This window comes from Dicentrarchus labrax, unplaced genomic scaffold (assembly GCF_905237075.1).
Source record: "Dicentrarchus labrax unplaced genomic scaffold, dlabrax2021, whole genome shotgun sequence".
NCBI classification, from domain to species: Eukaryota; Metazoa; Chordata; class Actinopteri; family Moronidae; genus Dicentrarchus; species Dicentrarchus labrax.
The window spans coordinates 14,526,229-14,546,220 of record NW_026136724.1 but is presented as its reverse complement, the minus strand read 5'-3'; the positions used below and the strand labels follow the sequence as shown (position 1 = coordinate 14,546,220).

Here is a 19,992-nt window from a genome sequence, read left to right as displayed (position 1 = left end):
TAAAATATTTTAACACTAAATAGTATGCATATATTTACTTTTCTAGACAATCCAGTGAATGCAATCAGTAAGGAGGAAGAAGACAAGATAGCTGCTGCTGGAGAACACAGTTGTGGCTCAGTGGGGTTCAGTCTTGATGGAAAATGTCATCTATCATCAATGAGAACTGCTCTGTATGTGATTCCTCCCTGGTTGCCATGGTTTCTGCAGCAGTTGCCATTCACCTGCAGGGTTCCTAATTATGGGATCACTGGATGATTAGGGCATAGCACATTACAGTTCTTTGCAGTACAGTGGAGCACACCTACAAAGCCTACAGTCGTGAGCTTCCACATGCGTATGGGAACATCAAATGTGTGTGTGTGGGTGTGTGTGTGTGTGTGTGTGTGTGTGTGTGTGTCACCGCTTTTCACAGCAGTTTCAGCTAAACTTCAGGGGAAAGGGGTGGATGAGAGTTCATTTTAAAAATGTACTTATCTACTATGTAGATTTATACTTGAACTTAGTCTTAAGATCATTTCGATGGTGTGCTTACATTTGATTTATGAAAGATACTGAACGTAAAAAACATTTACAGTTTATGCAGGTTCTAAAAAGACCATTTAACTAAAAACTCCAGTGTCTAACAATTGGGATTTACTGCCAGAAATGAAATATAATAATATGTTTTCATTAGTTATAATTACCTGAATATAAGAACTGCTGGTACCTTAGTATTAGCCATTATTATGTGCAGGGAGAGAAGGTCCTCTTCTATGGAGTCCGCCATGTTGATTTGCATATTTCTCCAGTAGCCCAGAATAGACAAAGCCAACACTGGCTCTCCCAATCACACTTGAAAGGCTGAATTATATTCAGATGGCTGTAATTTGCAACTTCACCAGTAGATGCCACTAAATCCAACACACTGGTCCTTTAAAAGTGATGGCACCTGCCTTGAAATCAGCAATTTCCCCTTTAATTGTCCTATCCCATTGTTAATAAAGCCAATGCAAAGATCACCACATGCTTGCACAACTGCAATACCCTTACATAACCATCAAGAAAATCACTTACGTCATGTCTAATCATGTCAAAGTAAGGTTTTATAAATTACTACTTATAGGTGGTTTTAATACTTCAGGTCAAAATTGATCATAAGTGTGTTTTTATAAATGAGGCCCCTGGTGTTTTACAGATGTTTGACATCAGCACAAAAAGGAAAGAGGGGAGCTGGAGCTTACAAGAGAAACAAGGACGAAAGGAGAGATGGAGACTGATGGAGAGAAAAACTAAAATACGGAAAAACTCTTAATACAGAATAAAGGAAAACGAGCTGGATGAAGCCAAACTATATATTCTATATATTGAATATACTGTTAGTGGTAGAGAGTAGCAGAGACTTCAGCAGCCTGCGTTGTCCTGCTGTTGACCTAAATCTCCTCCTCTCTCCTTGCCCACAGTCTTGATTTCCCACAATCCCTTGGGCTAGCTCCTGGGCAAGAAGGAGTGAGTCAGAGCTTTTGAATAAAGCCTACTTTCAGAGTCGTGAGGAGCCCCGGACATGCATACACACAGATTGCACACACACACATACCATATTCAAATAATGTGTGTTTAGCTGAAGGCAACATGAAGATATGTTTGATATCAATTTCTCTCTTTTTCTCTTCAGCACACACACACACACACACACACACACACACACACACACACACACACACATATTCACACTGTGACATACTATAAACAGTGAGATATAAAATAGGGGACTGATGTCCTCTGACCAGGGTGTTACGATACAAATTCAACTAATCCGATGTCATATGCTGCAGGCTGATATTGAGGAATCGATTTGACAAATTTCCGAAATCACGCCTTCGAGAATCCTGCCATTGGTGAAATGAAAATGTGAACTGGCAGCTCCATCTAATTTTATCTTAATACCTGATAAAAAATATTTTTCTAATTTAAAAGACCAGTTTTAAAACATTGTCCACCAAACTGGAAATTTAAAAAAAGTCTATATCACATGAAGTTTCGTTAAAAATACAGCAAAGTTTAACAGTGAAATTACTTTTCAGCTGAATTTCCTTACAATTTGTCCTACTCATTAGCTTTGTCAACCATGAAAATTCAGGGTGAGGGAGGGGGATTTTGGAAACAAAATAATAATAATTTTGTTCTATAACACACAGATAGATTGTCCTGTAAATGGCACATCTTTGTTGGTGCAGCTTCTACTGGTTGGTCATGTCCGTCCACTACCTCCCTTCGTCAACAGTACTATTGTACAGTGCAAAATAGGAGAATAAAACGTTAGTTCAAGAGAAAAGACTGAATATTATAAGAGAACCCAAAAAGCTATCATAATTGTAACTTTATTCTCCTTCTCCCTCATAATATTATGAATTTATTCTGAAAATCTCAAATGTGCAATGGCTCAAATACTGTGCCATACATTGGACAGAATCTAAAATCTAAATACATTTGATTTAGAATTCATTTAAATACTGTGACTTCTATTATTAATAATAAACCTTTGGATTGCTGAATGCATATGTATCATGTAGCAGCTCATTTTGGGAGCTGACTGTTGTTGGAATGAAAGTCTGTTCTTAAAAACGAAATCTTGTGCCAAACAGAAATATAGCTCTGAGGGGCAGATCTGAGAGGGGGCATGAAGAAGAAAGCACTTGAGACCGTGAAGAAGCTCCCCTAAAGCAAAGGACACAGTAATAAAACCCTCCAACATAATGGTCAAGACAACCCCATTCTACAGCTGAAAATGTGTATTTTTAAGACTCAGACAGAAACACACTTAAGCACACAAACACACAGGACATTCAAGGACAGTCACCATGGTAACAGGGCCAGCGAATTTATAACATGTGTGTGAAACTTGAGGGCAGGGAACATGATTGCAGCACTCTAATCACTTCAGCTGACACGTGTACACACACACACACACACACACACACACACACACACACACACACGCACACACACACACACACACACACACACACACACACAGTTTCTGAGGAAGGGTAATTGTGTCTGACTGTGAAAGGAAGGCATTTCTGTAAGATTATCACAACATGTTAAGATGTTACAGCTTCCACTATAACCTCATCACAAAAAGCCTCGGACAAGCAGGCTGCAGAAGAAGTTAGACAGCAGTGACCTCTAGTGGTTCTTCATGGGAATTATCACATTCTCTGTGGGGCATTTTTACCCTTATTACAGTATTTAAGGCCTTTTGCATGCAAATGGTTGATAAGAAGAGAGCAGGTTTTGGGCTTTCATTTGTTGTTTGGTTGCAAACAACAAAGCTGATATAAGAATGTCTATAAATTGTTGTTTGCGTTTTTTTGTTAAGTATTCAATTCAATTTCAACTCAGTTTTTTTGTATAGCGCCAATTCATAAGTTATCTCAGGACACTTTTCAAATACAGCAGGTCTAGACTCTGTCCCTTATTAAATTATTTACAAAGACCCAACCGTTCCCAGTATGAAGTTAATAACTGAAATATTTTCAGAATATTGCATTTTCTTGTAGTACTTGAACATTTAAGTGGCCCTCCTGTGAGATGAAAATACCAGCAACAGCCTAGAGCGAGTTTGAGTTTTAACCCCCTGCTCTAGTGGTATCTAGCTAGTAGATAGCTTTAGTTTCATTTGCCAAGCTTCTGAAGATATCCATCTCTGTGTCGGTACAATTAAAGTGAATTCATTTTCGCAGCACAACAAAGATAACATTTTAAAAATCGAACATGGAGCTTTCCAGTCTTCTACGATAGACCTTTTTCACAGCAGCCATTTTGACTTGTCATAGCAGGAAAAGCACAGGTGAAACTAATTTCGTTAACAATGTCACAGTTCCATCAAGTGTCCCAGTGAGCCATGACAGTGAGGCAGCATGCACAATACCAGAACCCCGAAACAAGCTGAACTAAATGGAACGCAGTCGTTTCTAATGTTATCAATTAAACACGCTTTTCTTGCTATGACATGCCAAAATGGCTGCTGTGGCAAGGTCCATTTATCATGATTAGTTTGATAAAACAAAGAGCTTGCTGTGATAAATTGCCACTGGATCTATCTAAAGAAATTGTCCCTATGAAAACTGTTGACAGCATATTCTGTGGATTATCTGGGATAAGCGGGACAGTATTTCTGGAAGGATACATTCCTGATGATATTTTATTCAAGGATGGCACCAGCAGGTCAGTGTTTTCACTTATCCAATGAAATATCTCAACATCTACTTGATGGATTGCCACAAAATTGACCCATGCACTGAGGCTCAGTCCTTACTGCTGCAGCCTGGGTTTGATTCCAGCCTGTGGCGATTTGCTACATGTCATCCCCTCTCTCTCTTCTTCCTTTCCTGTGTATATCATCATCTATCACCATCAAATAAACCCATAAAAACTTTTAAAAAATGTGTACAGACGTTCATGGTACCAGAGGGAAAATCCAGCTTTGGTGATCTGCTGACCTTTCCTCTAGCATCACCTTGAGGTGTGACATTTGTGGCATTTAGTGAAATTTCTCCAGAACTATTGGATGGATTGTTGTGAAATGAGTCAAAAATATTCATGTCCCCTGCAAAATGAACTCTAATAACTGTGGTGAATCCTTGACTTTTCTCTGACATCATAATCAGATTAAACCCTTAATCTGTCCAATACTTTGGTTTATGACTAAATACCTGCAAAACTAATGTCATTTCCATCAGCGGTAATTTGTGTTTAGTGCTAATATGCTAAACTAAGATGGTGAACACAGTAAATATTATACCTGCTAAACATCAGTGTGTTAGCACCGTCGTTTGGAGCATTTAGCTCAAAGTTCAGCCTTTTGAGAGCGACTAGCATGGCTGCCGACTTTTTATATAATTTGGGTAAAATGACCATTCAGTGAGCATTTGCGTCTGCTGATGCTTTTCAATAATTTGTTACAGACCTTTTCTTGCAGACCGTATATATAAGATCCTGTATGCACAGTGTTTCGTCTAGCAAACATAAAACTGTTGAAAGCTTAAGCCCTTTGTGTTATCCTACATGAAATAGAATGAGACTGGGGACACTGTGTGCAGAAGGTTTTTGACTGAAATGAGAACAAAGGAACCGTTTTTTTACGGAGATGTTTATTTAGACAACTGAATGCATGCCAGAAAGAACTGTGTTACAGCAGCGGTAACTTTCAGCTCTCTCACTTTTCTAACTCTGAGGGAGAGACCCGAATCAGGGACACACCAAACTTTGTAGTTTTGGTAGAGAACACTGTCTGCTCTAATTTATTGCATCGACACATTACTCTTGTCATGTATTAAGGGGACATGGGAGACAGGAGGTACCATTGTTGAAGATTGAGGACCTTACACAGCTTTGGCCACAGTATCTTGAGTTGTTAATATCACTGTTTTGGCAAAAGGACAGAAGTAATTCACACCTTGCTTTAAGGGAACTTTACCTCTCACACAAAACACGTAAAGAGACGATAAAAAAGATGCACTTACTGTAGGTAGCATTCACATGCAGTATAACGTGTCTTCTCCTTCAGACTAGATTTAACATTTTTCTCCACTATTTCTTACAGAGATTCACAGCTAATGTTTTTCAGATTGGGGAATTATCTTACACATAATGGCTACTGGATGAATAACGACATGTTGGATGGATTTGGGAAAAAGGAAAACATTTGTTATGAAAGTCAAAAGAGACAAAATTGTGCTTATCATTAGTGGGATTTAGTTAATGACACAAACCCCTGTACTCGTGCTCCTAAACTGAAGTCTTTTTTCAACCCTTTTTATCCCCAAAAAGGGATTCCTTGACACAGTTTCAACCAGTTGGTCCATCAAAGTTTTCTTAGTTGCTGTTGCTATTGTTTCTCCAATATATTGATGAGCCAAAAATACCATATCAAAAATAAATGCAACCCTTTCACAAAACAATGAGAAATAAATAATAATCAAGTGGTGTTCTTGTACTGTATATGTACTGTATATACACAGAGAGTTAAGTTTGTTGTATATATGTACACAAAACAACTGACAGTCTATTTCAGACTGGGTTTTTAGCATAGCCTACAACTGGAATTCGTGCCCAGATTCTATAAATCCCAGAAAAAGCAACAACATAATAACTTACACAGAATCCTCGGGAGCAGAAGGGATAATGCACAATGAGACTACTATGTTGCTTGTGATTTTTGCCCCAAAAATAGAAGCACCGGTCTGGAAAGGAAAGTAAATATAAAAAAAACCAAAAAAATGTAACATTTTTTTTTTAGATAGGGTGTAAAAAAAAAAAAAAAAAAAGCCTCTAGAATTCCATAAAATAACTAGCTTATTAAAACATTGATTGACAACAACATGCACAATGCTTTCTCAGCCTCAGGTGGAGAAGGTTACAATAAAGCACTTTCTCTGCACCCTGGCATGACTTTTGCAGTTTTTGCATGTAATAATGCTTCTATTTGTTTTTAAACAACATGACGGGCCACTGGTGCAAGCTGCGCACACCACGAGGTGAGCTGCAACCCTTCCCTTTTCTCCTTTTGAGGGTGCTGTTGTCTGTCGGGACTTGAAAGACTAGATGGGAGGCTCTTTTCTCCTCAAACAGTTCTTCAAACTAAGAGATTTAATCCATTCCATGTACACTATCTTGCAGTTCACATGCTCAGGTCAAAGAGGGCAGCAGGCCGCAATGAATGCATAATCTCTGCTTCCATAAATGTCTGTGTATCTATTAATGTCTCCACAACTGTCCTCTCAGCATATTAAGTCCATCTGCTTACCAACAAACACCTCACTAAACATTTTTGTCCCAGTCTTATTTTAGTAGCTTATGTACAGGAGGTTGAAGTGTCTGCCAGGCAGTATCCCAGGCAACCAGCCATATCCTCACACATTTACAGTATGCATTCCAGTTTTTCAGTCCTCTGTTCGTCTTTGTCCTCTTCACAGGTTATGTGCATTTGTGTATGTCTTTCAATGAGAGCTTTTATTGTTGTTGCACAAGTGCAGTTCATGTATTTCTACCTAAAAGTGTGTGTTGTTGTCTTTTTTCATTGGTTTCTTGTTCTGCTGTTCTTATGGCGAGGTCACTGAATCATACATTGGATACACAATCTATAGAATGTGCTTGTGTGTATATGTGTGGATGCGTGGGTTTGTGCTTGTGTGTGTAGATCTGGTTGCATGTGTGCATCTCTGTGCTTTTTTCTCAAACGCTACGTGGAGGTCTTTGAAGCTCATGGGTCCTCCTGTTGCGTCCCTTCTTATTTTCCTGCATCCGTCTCCACTTGGTCGCGTGCGGGCTGCTCGCTCTAGACCCCCCCACAACCTGAGAACCAGCCGCGCTGCCCTGCCCCTTCTGGCCGTTTTGCGTCTTCTGGTTGTTCTTAGGTGCCTGGCCACTTAACATGCCCAGATTTTGTTGACCTTTCTGGGCATTCTGGCTCCTAACTGGCCCTTCCACTGTTGGAGCTCCAGCCTGGAGCCATGGCCTGCTTTGTGGTGGACTGGCTTGCTGCTTCTGGGTGTTAGGAGCTTTAGGCCGCAGACCAGAGTTGGAACCGCCGGTGCTGTCAGGTTTACCCTGACCGTTGCCGCTGGGCGTCTTCCCCCTCTTCTGTTTGCGCTCTTTCTTCCAAACTCGATCACAAAACTCCTCCACGCTGTTGAGGTCCGGGTGGTCCAAGAGAGACAGGAAATCTCGATACCACAATCTGTGCTTGGCAGACTGACCTACCCCGCCTCCTGCACCGGGAAGTCCAGGTAGGATGTCACCCAGTTTCTGGGTGGGGATGACCTGGAGGTTGAGACGCATAAGAGGCTGGATGAAGCCGTGTTCGACAGCCTGGCAGTGGTAGATACCTGTGTCAGACTGGGTCAGACTGCGTATGAGCAGGCCCTGGTCTGTACGGAGGACCCTGTCATCTAGCTTGATCTGAAAAAATACAGAGAGAAAGACAAAAATTAGAAAAAGGCTAGTAAACAACAGGTGTGTTCCTGTCAAGACTTGACAATTTATGACTTAAAAATCCCCTCCACACATGTTTTAGGAATAAAAATATTGTCTGATATGGGTTTCCAGGAAATAATATTTAGTAATTATTTTCAAATGTGTTTTTTATAAGGTTAAACAAATTTTCACATCACACCACTGTAAGTGTCATATTGGTTTCCTCCTTAAGCAGGTCAATGTGAAAAAAATAAGCAGTGGTTCCCGAGAGGTTTTAAGGTTCTAAGGCACCAGTTCAAAAATCAGGAGGAAAGGCGTTTGGATTTGTCCAAAGGTTCAATGCACGGTATTGTCATGTTCCGACAGCATTACCAAAAAAAACCAGGGCTATTATTTTGAAGTAGCGAGGGTGTCAACGCAGAGGCATCTGGATGAAGATGTTTTTGTAAGATAAAATGATTGCTGCCTTGATAGCTTTCCAGAGAAGTAAAATCATTCCTCATAACATTATAACCTGCTGTGCAGTGATTTGCATCTGATAAGCCTTATAACTCATGGATCTGTTACTCAAACTGGACTTTCTGGATTGTATTTCTTTGCCTCACCAGTGCCTACACACCCGGTTAGACAAATACAGTCACAGCACAAAGTGAGTCAAAAGTTACATCATAGGGTCAGAAGTCAGTCTAAACATCCACACCCCAAAGTTTCCACCCTCTGTATGTCACTGAGGTTAAAGGTCAAAGGGGTCAGAGGTCATTACATGATAACACAGAGAGGGAAAGCTGTAGCCTTTGGCAGAGAGATGTTTTGTTTGCAGCGATTTAATTAGCGTGAAACAGTCTCAATTGGGAGGTGTGACTATCATCCAGCTGCAGAAACAACAGGAGAAACACACAAACCTCGTGCTTGCGATCATCATTGGGCTTCTGCAGCTGCCAGTAAATGAGCGCTCTCTGAGACTTGGGGCTGCACTCCAGGAACATGCTGCTGTTCTCCACGCCATACACACTCCTGTCCTCCACGCTGCCTCCTAAGCCCTCGGTGTCTTCTACTCAAACCAAAACACACACAGACAGAGGAGTGAGAAGTGTGTGGCAAGAAAGGGAGAGAGTGTAGGTGCTGTGTGTGTGCGTGGCCATTAAGGTACCATGATGTTGAAGGTCTGAGCACTGGGAGAGAGGGTCTCCATTCCTGATGTCCTGTCGTCTCGTTCGCCTGAGAAGAAACCAGAAAGAAAGTGAAATTTAAGCAACACGTGTTCTGCAATATAGACTAGGAAGGCACTTATCACATTCTCTGTTCTCTGTACTGTTTATTTTCAACCACTAGGGGGCAATGTTACCCAACGCTATGGCACAATCAGCTTCAGGGCTAGAAACTGAGTATTTATTCCACCTTCACTCCACTGTAAAATCACATGGGTAAAAAAAAAAAGAAACCCTGGCAGAATTTAAGAAACATAAACTTGCCGAGCAATGAAACAGTGTGCTTCATTTCCTTCTGATGAGGCAATATTATGAAACACATACAGTATTGTTCCGCCCTTGAAATGCCTTGTAAAAGCAGACCCCCGCTCTTTGTCCTCTCGATATGAAAGTCAACAATGTTATTCAGATTTTTTTTTTTTTTTTCCACTGCAATCGCAAGGTGTTTTCATAGCTTGGCTTTACTGACTAACTGCGAATGTGTCTCCCCTGTCCCTAGTTGTCATGGTTATGTTTAAAGTCTCTGACGGGTGCTGTAAAAATCAAAGCAGGGAGAGAGGTGGGGTAAGCCAAAGGTGAGGCGAGGGTTGGAAAGAAGGGAATAAAGTAGGTAGAGGAAAAAAGTAGAAACCGTCAGAGGCAAAAAGGAAACAGATGGAGGGAAATGGTCAATGTGTGTGTGTGTGTGTGTGTGTGTGTGTGTGTGTGTGTGACTTCTGCACATAAAATATGGCCACTAACATCCCTCCTTCTTTACTTCTGTTTGTCATATACATTTGATCGTCTTTCTGTCTCTTTCTCACACATGTCCCTCCTCTTTGCCTTTCCTGGGCTAAACATTCCTGTCTTTTTTGGCCGTCTAAGCACGTGCGGGGCCGGGTGTCTGGTTCTCATTCTGGGAGGGAAAATATTTGCAGTGCGGAGGAGAGCTGAGAGGAGCCGGTCCTGGCCTTAACCACGGGGTGTGCCACCTCCTCCGTAACCCTGCCAAGCTGGAGTATACCCACTGGCCTACTTCTGCTGGTGTGAGAAGTTCTGGATGAATGAGATGCAGGGGTGTAGTACTGTTTGTGTGTGTGTGTGAGGGCCGTAGTGGTCAGCCTAATCCCGCTGGATACAGCAGAGGGTAATTTGAGGGTGTGTGTGTTCATACCTCCTGGCTGCAGGGTGAAGCGGTCAGACAGCTCCTGTTGGCTATAATTTAGTGTGTGTGTGTGTATGCTTGTGTAGATGTCTATGCACGTGTGTTTCTTTATGTCTGTGCGTGTGTGTGTGTGTGTGTGTGTGTGTGTGTGTGTGTGTGTGTGTGTGTGTGTGTGTGTGTGCATCTTGGCTGCAGGTTGACGGGATCACAGCTCAAAACAACTGGATTGTATCTCTTGGAATGAGCCTGTGCGTATTTAATGACTGTATTTTGTGCCTGCGTAATATTCTGACTCCAGATTACTTCCATGTTTAGATGTTTTGGCTTGTACTGTGTATCCGTGTTCCTTTTTTTGGATTCACAGCGCTTGCTAATAGGCCAGTGTAGGTCTGAGGTCAGAGAAACAAGGTTGCATAGCGAGATGCCCTTGAGCAAAGCATTTAAAGCCAATTGTAACAGCAGAATGCAGGTGTACTGATAACTCCCAGGTGTGACGGCATTAATACAAAGGCAGGATGTTGCTGAAAGGAAGCATGCAGGCTCAGCAAACCCTCTGAGGATAAATAAAGGTCAAAGATGTGTTTGGTGTGTGCATGCTCCTACCTCTTGGCAGTAGGAAAGTATCTGGAGCACTCGGTACCGTCCCAAGCGCAATAAGGGTCTCTGGCCAGGCAGCACTCAGCGCAAGCTTTCCCATACACCTCGCAACGGTGTAAAGACATCTGCGATACACCCAGGGCCGAGCCAAGGTACAGCTGTTGCTGTGGGAGCAAAAGAAAGAGCGAGGACGTAAAAATTTTATATTCCTGCGTGACTCAGTTGGAAAGGTTCTAGTAAAAAGGAGGCGGTTGTGGCTTTGGTTCTCAGTAGGCACATTAGATATCTTTGTTTTTGGATATCAGTGTTTGCATAAAGACCCAGAAGTTCTCACTTTTTTTTTGTTTCACTTGAACTTGAAACCCTTTCAACAGCTTTTGGGTAAATTATTATGTGCGAAAACAAGTCTTTACCTGCTTGGTGGACAGCTCCATAGCAGTAATGGGTGTAGGCTCCTGCACAAAACAAATACAGTACAGCTGCTTTACTACCACATCTATCTACATGTGTATTTTTATAGCCATCAGTGTCATAAATTGTTGTTAACACTCAATTTTCAATGTCATACCCTAAAGACAGTCATCTCTTCCAGCACCACCTCTTCCAGGTCATGCCAGCTCTCTCTGGGGATCGTCACCACCTTCAACACTGTGCCCATGTCTGAAAGAAAATAGATATAGAATATAGCAGTGTGTGCACATCTATCTGTGTCTGTTTTTATCTTGATCATGAATGAAAAAATACATGTGAATACACAAAGCAAATGACAAAGACAAAGTTGTTTACCTGTCCCGATGAACATGACATCATACTGTCCGTCCTCTGCCTCCACTCTGTCCACCACCAGTTGGGTGAACTGGTAGTCCACATCCGTCCGAACCATGATGGGACGCCCGCCTATTGGGTGCACTGGGTTGTACATGGCTGGGTGACCCCTGGCAAAGGTGATGACATCATCTGGGAGGTCCTTGGTGGAGTCGAATCCTCCAAATGTCTTACTGGGGCACTGAGAATCAAATCGGGAGAACACAAGTTCAAGAATGAGGGGTTCAAGATTCAAGGGGTTCACGGTTATCTTTATTATCCCCAATGCAATTTGTTATGCAGCCAGCAGTATATACATAATCAACAACACCAGACAACAAGACAAGCAGTGCTTTACATTTTCTGTGTGACTGCATTTATGGTCAATTGTTTATGTGGAGACTCACAGTGCCAGGGCGGGGGTATGGCACCCTCCCTTGGAAAGGCACCCACTGGTAGTTGGGTCCATCTCTGTGGGCGTAGGGACCCAGGAAAACCCTCCGGATATCTGCCATGTTGTACATACAAACTGCGGAGCCTTTAAAGATGTTACTGTGGAGAAAAAGGGAGAGAAAGTGGTAAGAGACAAAAAGAGAAAAAGAGTTTAGGAAAGAAGAAAGGGAGGGAGTGAGAGGGCGATGAAATGAAGAAAGATGACAGAGACAAACAAAAGGGATTCATAAATGATCGGTCACAAGACAGGGATTAGGAGCTTGTGAAATACTGAAGAAAGACAACAAAATGACCCTTCATCACACAAAGATGGAGGGGAGCAAGGCTGTCATTACCTAAGTACAGGAATGACAGATTGGAACTTCACTCTGATTGCTTCCAGCCTCTTGAGAACAGACAGGAATTTGGGCACCCCACCAACAAAACAGGAGACCTGCTTTAGAGCATATTTGAAATCCCCTCCAATATTTTTGTGAGCGCTCGCTCGAGCCAGATGGGTGGGTTTTGCTTTCTCTAGCCAGACGGAGGTCCAAAGCAGGCAAGGTCAATCAATCATGCAAAAAAAAGGCATATGATGTGGATTTTATTTCAATTCATGCTCTGTCCTAGGTCATCCAGAAAAGAGCAATTTGAGCGGTGACTCATTAAAGTGGAAGATTTGAGAGTTTCACAGGAATATTCCATGATATATATATATATATATATATTCCAAAACAGCTATTAAAATATTCACATGGAGATTGTGACAAAGTAAGCTGGTCATTTAAAGCCATCAAGTCCATTACCTCTGACTGCATATAAGGAGGATCTGTTTCACAGTTTTGTAGATTTGAATTATATGCTTGCAGGTTTGATGTTCATTCATCATCGTTTTGTTTTTTACAGATGGCAGATTTGAATTTAGACAGCAAAGTCTCTCGCAATTTGAGGAACAAAATGCTTCAATAAGAATCGGGACGTCCTTTGTCTTGCTGACTGCAATGGGAAGTTGTATCAGACTAATTATTGATGTGGCTTGCATACACACAAGCCGACAGTACCCACCAAAGCGTGGAAGATGAATGGATTAGCATTTGAAAATGTTAATTACAGAGAAATTCAATTAACTCCAGGGGCATAAAAAGACACTCCAATATCTATGCTTAAGAAGAAGGGCGAACATGTGTTTGTGCAGATACACACAGTTTTGAGAGAGAGGCACACAAATTCAGTCGACCCCACAAAAATGCACGTACACACACAAACAGCAGCACAATCAAACATTGATCTGTCAGTGGCAGCTTCTTTGTGCCTCATTAAGCAGTGATATTAAAAGCCGGTCCCTCTGAATCTCTGCTCTATTCATCTCGGAAAACCGGCCACTTAGAAAACCAATTAAACCACTCTAATTCCTCAATGCCCCATAATTGAATTTTAAAGCGTGCATGTGGGTATGTGTGTGAGCACAGGCACACATGTGGGCACGTAGGTGTACGCCCACCACCGCGCACCGACCTCTTGCTTTGAATACGTTCCAGAAAGCTGAGAAAAGCCATACGGGCCTAGTGATGCAAGCCGCCTGTCAGGATGCGTTAGCCTGCACCGCTGTTCTATTCAGCTTGTCTTATCATTAGCGGTGATTGATGGTGAAGTGTTTGTCCTCCTTTCAAAGCGAGTCAGAGACACTACTGGCCACAAAATACCCCCTCCTCCTTCCCAAATGCTAATTCATCATCATCATGATAAGTGCCACCATCTGTGCCATTTCAACTCACTTATCTGCCATGCCCCATGCCTTCACCTCTCCGCATGCTTCGATAGAGCCACACCCGCCTCTGAAAACCCCATTCAAGGCTGGGGCGGCGGCCAGGGGAGAGACGTGCGTTCCTGCTGAGTGAATATCGTATTTCTCTCGCTCCCTCCTGCTCCATAATCTGTTTCCCTACAAGCCTCTGCCAAGGTTTCAATGAAAAGGGGGGACAGGTAGCAGGGGAACGGGCAAAATCGGCCTAAAGCAATCTCCAATCTGGGGAGGGGAACAATGAGAGGGGAAAGCAACCGTAAGACACCTGTAAGTGGATTACAGGACGTGGAGCGCTGTCTGGGAATTTGACGGGGGCATGCTCAGTTGCTCGCATCCTGCCATGTCATTTAAAGCGGTTAGGAAATTACAGATAAAGGGAATAAAGGATGTGAAAAGGAAGAATTTTTGAAAGGAAATGTGAAGCGTGTGTGTTTTTCAAATACAGAGGAAATAACTTGTCCAGGACGGTTGCCCGCTGAATATATATCAGCTCCTTCTGATCTCCTAGCAACAAATCAACAAAACAAATATGATACTACCAGCGTCTGTCGAGCTATTTGAGAATTTGAGCCTTTGCACACACATTTTGGAGGACATCATGAAAAGATTTGGACGGGTGTGTACCTGGATGTGGTAAATACAGCGTAGATAACTGGATTCTTTGGGTCCTTGGAGCTCATGAGAAACACATCCTCTGCAAATACAAAGTAAGGAAGGGTGAAGGTGAGATCTGAGTCTGCGAGGTCAACTTTTCTTCTTACACAAAATAGAGAATACACACTCACGTAGCTCATCAAAGTGTGTATCAATGCCGTTGACCCCGGGCACTGAACACATTAGCCGGGCCTTGAGGAAAGTGGTCCACTTGTTCACCAGACTCCTGTGACCTCCCATGTCATTCTGTATTACAAAACACAAAAACACTCAATGGATTGCTGTAAACTCTGACATTAACATGTGGTTATTCCTGTAAGACCGTGCAGATATATGAGAAATAATTATGAATCTTAGTAAACTGCGATGAGGATTTTGTTTGTGTGTGTTGTTACCTTACACAGTTGTCCTATCCTGGCGATGGTAGCCTTGCCAGTGTGCTCTCCATCCATTGCGTTCTCCTTGAAAAACAGGAAGATCTTGTCGTCTTCAGGGTTGTCACTTTCTGGGATCAAGTTTACACCTACGAACCTGGGGTCTAGAGGAGAATAAGAAAATGAATAAAGCACAGAAACACTATTGTACGTGGTGAAATATGCACACATTTGTCTGACACACACCCTTTGAACAAACTTAATTTTACGATCCAACCTCTGCCCCAATGGCAATCCTCTCACCCCGATTTTACACTTCTGAAACCAATCCCCCATGATATTCTCCAGTCACGGCTCAGTAATAACAGCCATTCACTTTACACCCTGGTGTTACAGTATCTGACTTTACCCCAAGTGAGCCCTCCAAGTCCAAATCCCACATAACCCCTGTCTCTAGACCACATCCTCACAAACACACATGGCTCTGATTGTCCCGGGTAACACGTGAATAAATTTATCTCGACTTTAAGTGCAAGAGGAAATCAAAGCTAAACGGGCGAGGCAGAGGCCTTAGGGCCCGGGATATCTATCGACTTGAAGGGGGCAGAGGGACTAAGGAAAAGTGGCCGCAGTCACTGAGGCGTCGTCACGCGTAAAACGAGCCTGTGTCTAAAAGCTCAGGGGTTAGCTGGAGAGAAACAAGCAGTGCCATGTTACGCCTCCATGGCCGTTTAGGATATAGAGTAGCTGTGAAAAAGACAAGTGTGGCCAAAGTGGAAAGCAGATTTATAAGCGCTGTGCGGGTGCGAGACTTCTGGCATGAATCATGTGTACCCCACACACGCTTCATACCTCTATTGTGAATACGCCATTAAATCTACACGTTCATAAATTCAACTGTGCATGCCTTTGCATACAAAAAAAAGGCTTCTGCCGGTGTCGCCAACTACTGAGGTCACACAATTCATTACATTTAATTCCCAACAAAAGGCTACTTTATTCAGTAGAGGTTTAATCCAACCTCAATGCTGTGAGTGTGAGGGCATTAAAGGGTGAAGAGATGTGTAAATAAATTGTATGGATCAAGACCAGCAAAGCCAAAGCTACCGTTTAACCCTAAATCCTTTATAGAATCCGCTCCTATTAAGAATTCATTCCCAACTTTCTCTCTTGTTACATTTGAGTACCATGTAACCTTGTTGATAAAGCCTCAATAGAATATCCCCATCCTAGTAATCCATGCAATTACAATCCCCCCTTTGTGGAAAAGGAGTTGGATTTTGCTGGGTCGAATGGATACAATCCCCCCTGGCGTATTTGTTTGAACAAGGTGAAAGATCGATGGGGATTAACGCGATAACAATGACTTCTCCCTTTTAAAATCGCTCTTTATTAATATGTCACAGCAATCAGCACTGCAGAGAACAGTGTTTGTGATTTTTGATGGTGCTGGGGGGGGGGGCTTACTGGTTGAGGGGAACTGAGAGGAATTTGACTCCACTACAGGAAAACAGCTGAGAGCGGATTAGTTCTGTGGGAAAGAGGGGAAAAGGGATGGCACAGCTTGAGGGAAAGGTTCAAACTGACCTTTTGTAGCTCCCTAAGTCCTCTGTGGTGCCGAAAGATAGCCAGACAGACTGAACAGTCAATAACCTTCACTGCCGCGCTAATCTTACTAGCACAGGCAAATCCAGTGACTTTGTGAATGGGCTCTGATCTGATGTCTGCACATGAATGGAAATGATTGGAGACTTGAGGCTTGTGAGAGAATTTAATGCCTCAAAGTCTGTTGAAAAGCTCAGTGGTATTGTTTTTCCAAAACTGGTCAATGACCAGGGTTTACTTCCACCTTGTACTGAATAGCTGAGGTTTATGCAGGCCACAAGTGTCCAATTTTACTTTAATAGTAAAGTTTGTTGGACTGTTTGGAAATGTATGTTATCTGGGTTTTTCAGTCTGAACACCACTGTAAGCTCGTAAATGCAAATGGCCTCTTAAACCCCCCGGAAAAGCCCACATTTTTTAACCGGCTGCAATGACAATAATACAGTAGGATATTAAATTTCACTTCTAAATTTCTAGGAGAACACAACTTTTGTTTTCATCCAGAAAACTAGAAATACCAGTTAATTTAGTTGATACTTTCTTCACATTAAAACTTTACATTTTTTTTACCATTCAGCCATCTTGAATCATGCTGCTCTGTTCTGATTGGATGATGATCTCCCAGGGTACGGAAAATAGCAAAGTCCCTTCCCATGAAATCAGCAGATGTGCCAGAGTACAGCTCTCCATCTGTCAGTGAGAAAAGTGTAGTTAGGAACAAATGACCAGATCTGAAGCGAATGCGTACTTCCTGGAACTAATCAAGCCAGAGATCAAACTCACCGATCAGAAGTGAGGCCGACAGCATTTTGGGGTCATAGGGGCTTTTCCCGCGGCCATTCTCGAAATGTGAGGCCAGTCGAAAGATGTTGTCCTGTGGTGGAAAGGGTCAAAGTTCAAAATGAGGCCAGTGAAAGCCACATTAAGCCGGGCTAAAGGTACATTTATAGCCTGTGTTTCAAATGACAAATTCTCATTATAGCACACTGCATTTGTGATTGGATGCACCACAACGTCAGGCCAGACATGAGCAACAACATGATTTTACACTGATGACTTGTTCTGCTTTGGTTACAGATCTACAATAAAAAAAAGGACTAACATAATAAAGAAGGTAATAAGTAGCAGTCAGACTCTTTGAGTATATTAAAAGAAAAGTCACAAAAGAGAGACCTAACTTATTCAGTTTTCTTTAAAGCAATTACTGACAACACTACTTTTAACTCCAGGGAACTCATACAGAGTCTTCTATACCCAAAACCTGCATGGTGCAAACAGTCATTCCCCTCCCCATTGTCGGACTGCAGGACCCATGCTGGCACATTGATTAACCTGTAGACCTTTATCAAGATGACTGATTAAACTTTTATGTAGGGTAGATGTTTCTTTAATTTCCGAACCATGTAGTGACCACTTTTTCCCACTTCTTCACACAAAGGAAAACATTGATGAGAAATTAATCAATGAAGGGAATGATTACTGCTGGGCTCAACAGAAAAATGTGGGTGTGAGCACATACTCAGTCAGTGGATATGCTGTGCTCAAATAAGTTTAAGGGGAAATAACATATCATTTCTTTGATTAGTTTCACGACTCCTTAATGAATGCACAATTGAGATTTAAATTACCTTTTGCATATATATAACTGATTTAAAATATTGAAAAATCCACACATTTTGGTTGAACCGACATTATTGCACCCGATGTATTACCTCTGCCCTCTTGCCCATTTCCAGAAAAGCACAGATGGGGTGGAAGGCTCCTGTGCCACAGATGTACAGATGGGTCTGGTTGTAGGGTTGGAGGACCCGGATGAAGTTATTACACTCTTTCTGAAAAAAAAATTAGATAAGGAAAATCAAAACCCAAACCAAAATGTATAATTTTATACAGTGAGACATACAGCTGGCAAAGAGATTTAAAGTACATTTATGTACATTCATATGTGTGCAGTATCTGTCTCTGTTTATGTAGTAATCCTACCAGCATAGCATTATATAGCCTTGTAAAGCATGTGAACCTTTTGGGATTTTTATGAAAGAGATTGCACGTGTTAGCATTAACCTCATCCGTATCATAAAGTTTAAATTAAGTTTTATCCTTTATGAACACAATGGTAACACTTTTAATAGAGAAAAGCCCTGACGTTATTCAACTGAAAAAAGAGACTAATCGAAAGCAGAGGCTATTTGAGAATAGAGAACAGCTCTGTTGGAATTCCCTTTAAAGCAGGGACTTTCCAGTTGGTTTGGAAAAGACTTATTGTTGGAAACTGAGTCTCCTTCAAGGAAATCCCACCTGTAAGTCAAATCAGGCAAATCCACCTCAGATATTTAATGATCCATATGTTTGAATTTACTGAGGGTATTTGGGTTGGCTTTCCAGCACATGCTGATAGTCCCAGTGGTGTGAGACTGTTTATTAGAGTGCTAATCAACGGGATTGGTTAATGTAGGAGGGTTATTAGCAGCCTCAAGGAGTTGATTTGGGCACATGTGTTTAAGAGATTAGCTTTGGGTTTGCCTTATTATAAATACATGCTGAATATCCACCTAACAAATAAGTACACATTTGCTTGGGGATTTGGAAACACAGTACACACATCACATCACATCACATGCAGACAGCCAAATTATCATTCTTTCTTCCTCCCTTTAACACATGTATCTCTGCAGGCTTCTAAACCTCACTGACATTTCGGTTTGATGATTTGAAATGTCCCACATATGAGACATAAATGGATATGAGGCTTCCCTGAGTTCAGGTTTGGAGTGATGACATTTTCCAGTACAACACCAAAATTGAGTCTGGGATCACACACTGCAAACCTTTTCCAAAAAAACTAAATTTCCTGCTATTATCCAAAAAGGCAGAAACTCATGTTTAAGCTCCGACTCTTTCTCCTCCTCAGTAATCTGTTTAAAGGAATAGTTGGACATTTTGTGTTTAGTTAAAGCTGGAGCTAGCAGCCTGTTAGCTTACCAGGGCATTAGAAGCCTGGCTATGTGCAAAGGTAACAAAATCTGTTCACCAGCAAATGTATTTAATCTGTCAGCACGACTTCAGGAAGTGACTGCACCCAGCCAAGAATGCAAATAAGCACAATTGCCCAAAATCTCCCAAAACTACTTCTTTAATATGAAATCTAATTTTATACTCATCACGTTATACTGTAATAGGCTAGTAGTTTCTAACTGACCGAGGTTCATTAAAGCACTCAAAACCTTTCAACTGTAACTGTGTAACATTAACCCACTATCCCCACAACACATTTCAGCCACAGGACTATTGCTGAGTTCACAGAGGAAGATTAAACTTGCATGATGTCTTGTGGCTGACCTCAACCCTGCTCGTCTCTGTGTCTATGTGACTGTGGAGCTTAATGACTTTACCCTCTGTGTTTCCTGCCGT

General features: G+C 41.9%; 1 protein-coding gene across 1 annotated transcript in view; it reads right to left on the bottom strand.

Moving 5' to 3' along the window:
• Positions 1-5,249: 5,249 nt before the first annotated feature.
• sema3aa (sema domain, immunoglobulin domain (Ig), short basic domain, secreted, (semaphorin) 3Aa) overlaps positions 5,250-19,992 on the bottom strand; it is a 31,671-nt gene continuing 16,928 nt past the window's right edge. The window contains exons 4-17 of the mRNA XM_051392831.1: positions 18,294-18,413; positions 17,365-17,455; positions 17,152-17,271; positions 14,998-15,140; positions 14,734-14,848; positions 14,573-14,642; positions 12,120-12,264; positions 11,695-11,914; positions 11,477-11,568; positions 11,322-11,363; positions 10,915-11,072; positions 9,110-9,177; positions 8,862-9,010; positions 5,250-7,944 (exon numbers count right to left, since the gene is read on the bottom strand). Coding sequence (XP_051248791.1) covers positions 7,219-7,944; positions 8,862-9,010; positions 9,110-9,177; positions 10,915-11,072; positions 11,322-11,363; positions 11,477-11,568; positions 11,695-11,914; positions 12,120-12,264; positions 14,573-14,642; positions 14,734-14,848; positions 14,998-15,140; positions 17,152-17,271; positions 17,365-17,455; positions 18,294-18,413 — 2,259 coding nt within the window. The 3' untranslated portion in view covers positions 5,250-7,218. The remainder of the gene's footprint in view (positions 7,945-8,861; positions 9,011-9,109; positions 9,178-10,914; positions 11,073-11,321; positions 11,364-11,476; positions 11,569-11,694; positions 11,915-12,119; positions 12,265-14,572; positions 14,643-14,733; positions 14,849-14,997; positions 15,141-17,151; positions 17,272-17,364; positions 17,456-18,293; positions 18,414-19,992) is intronic.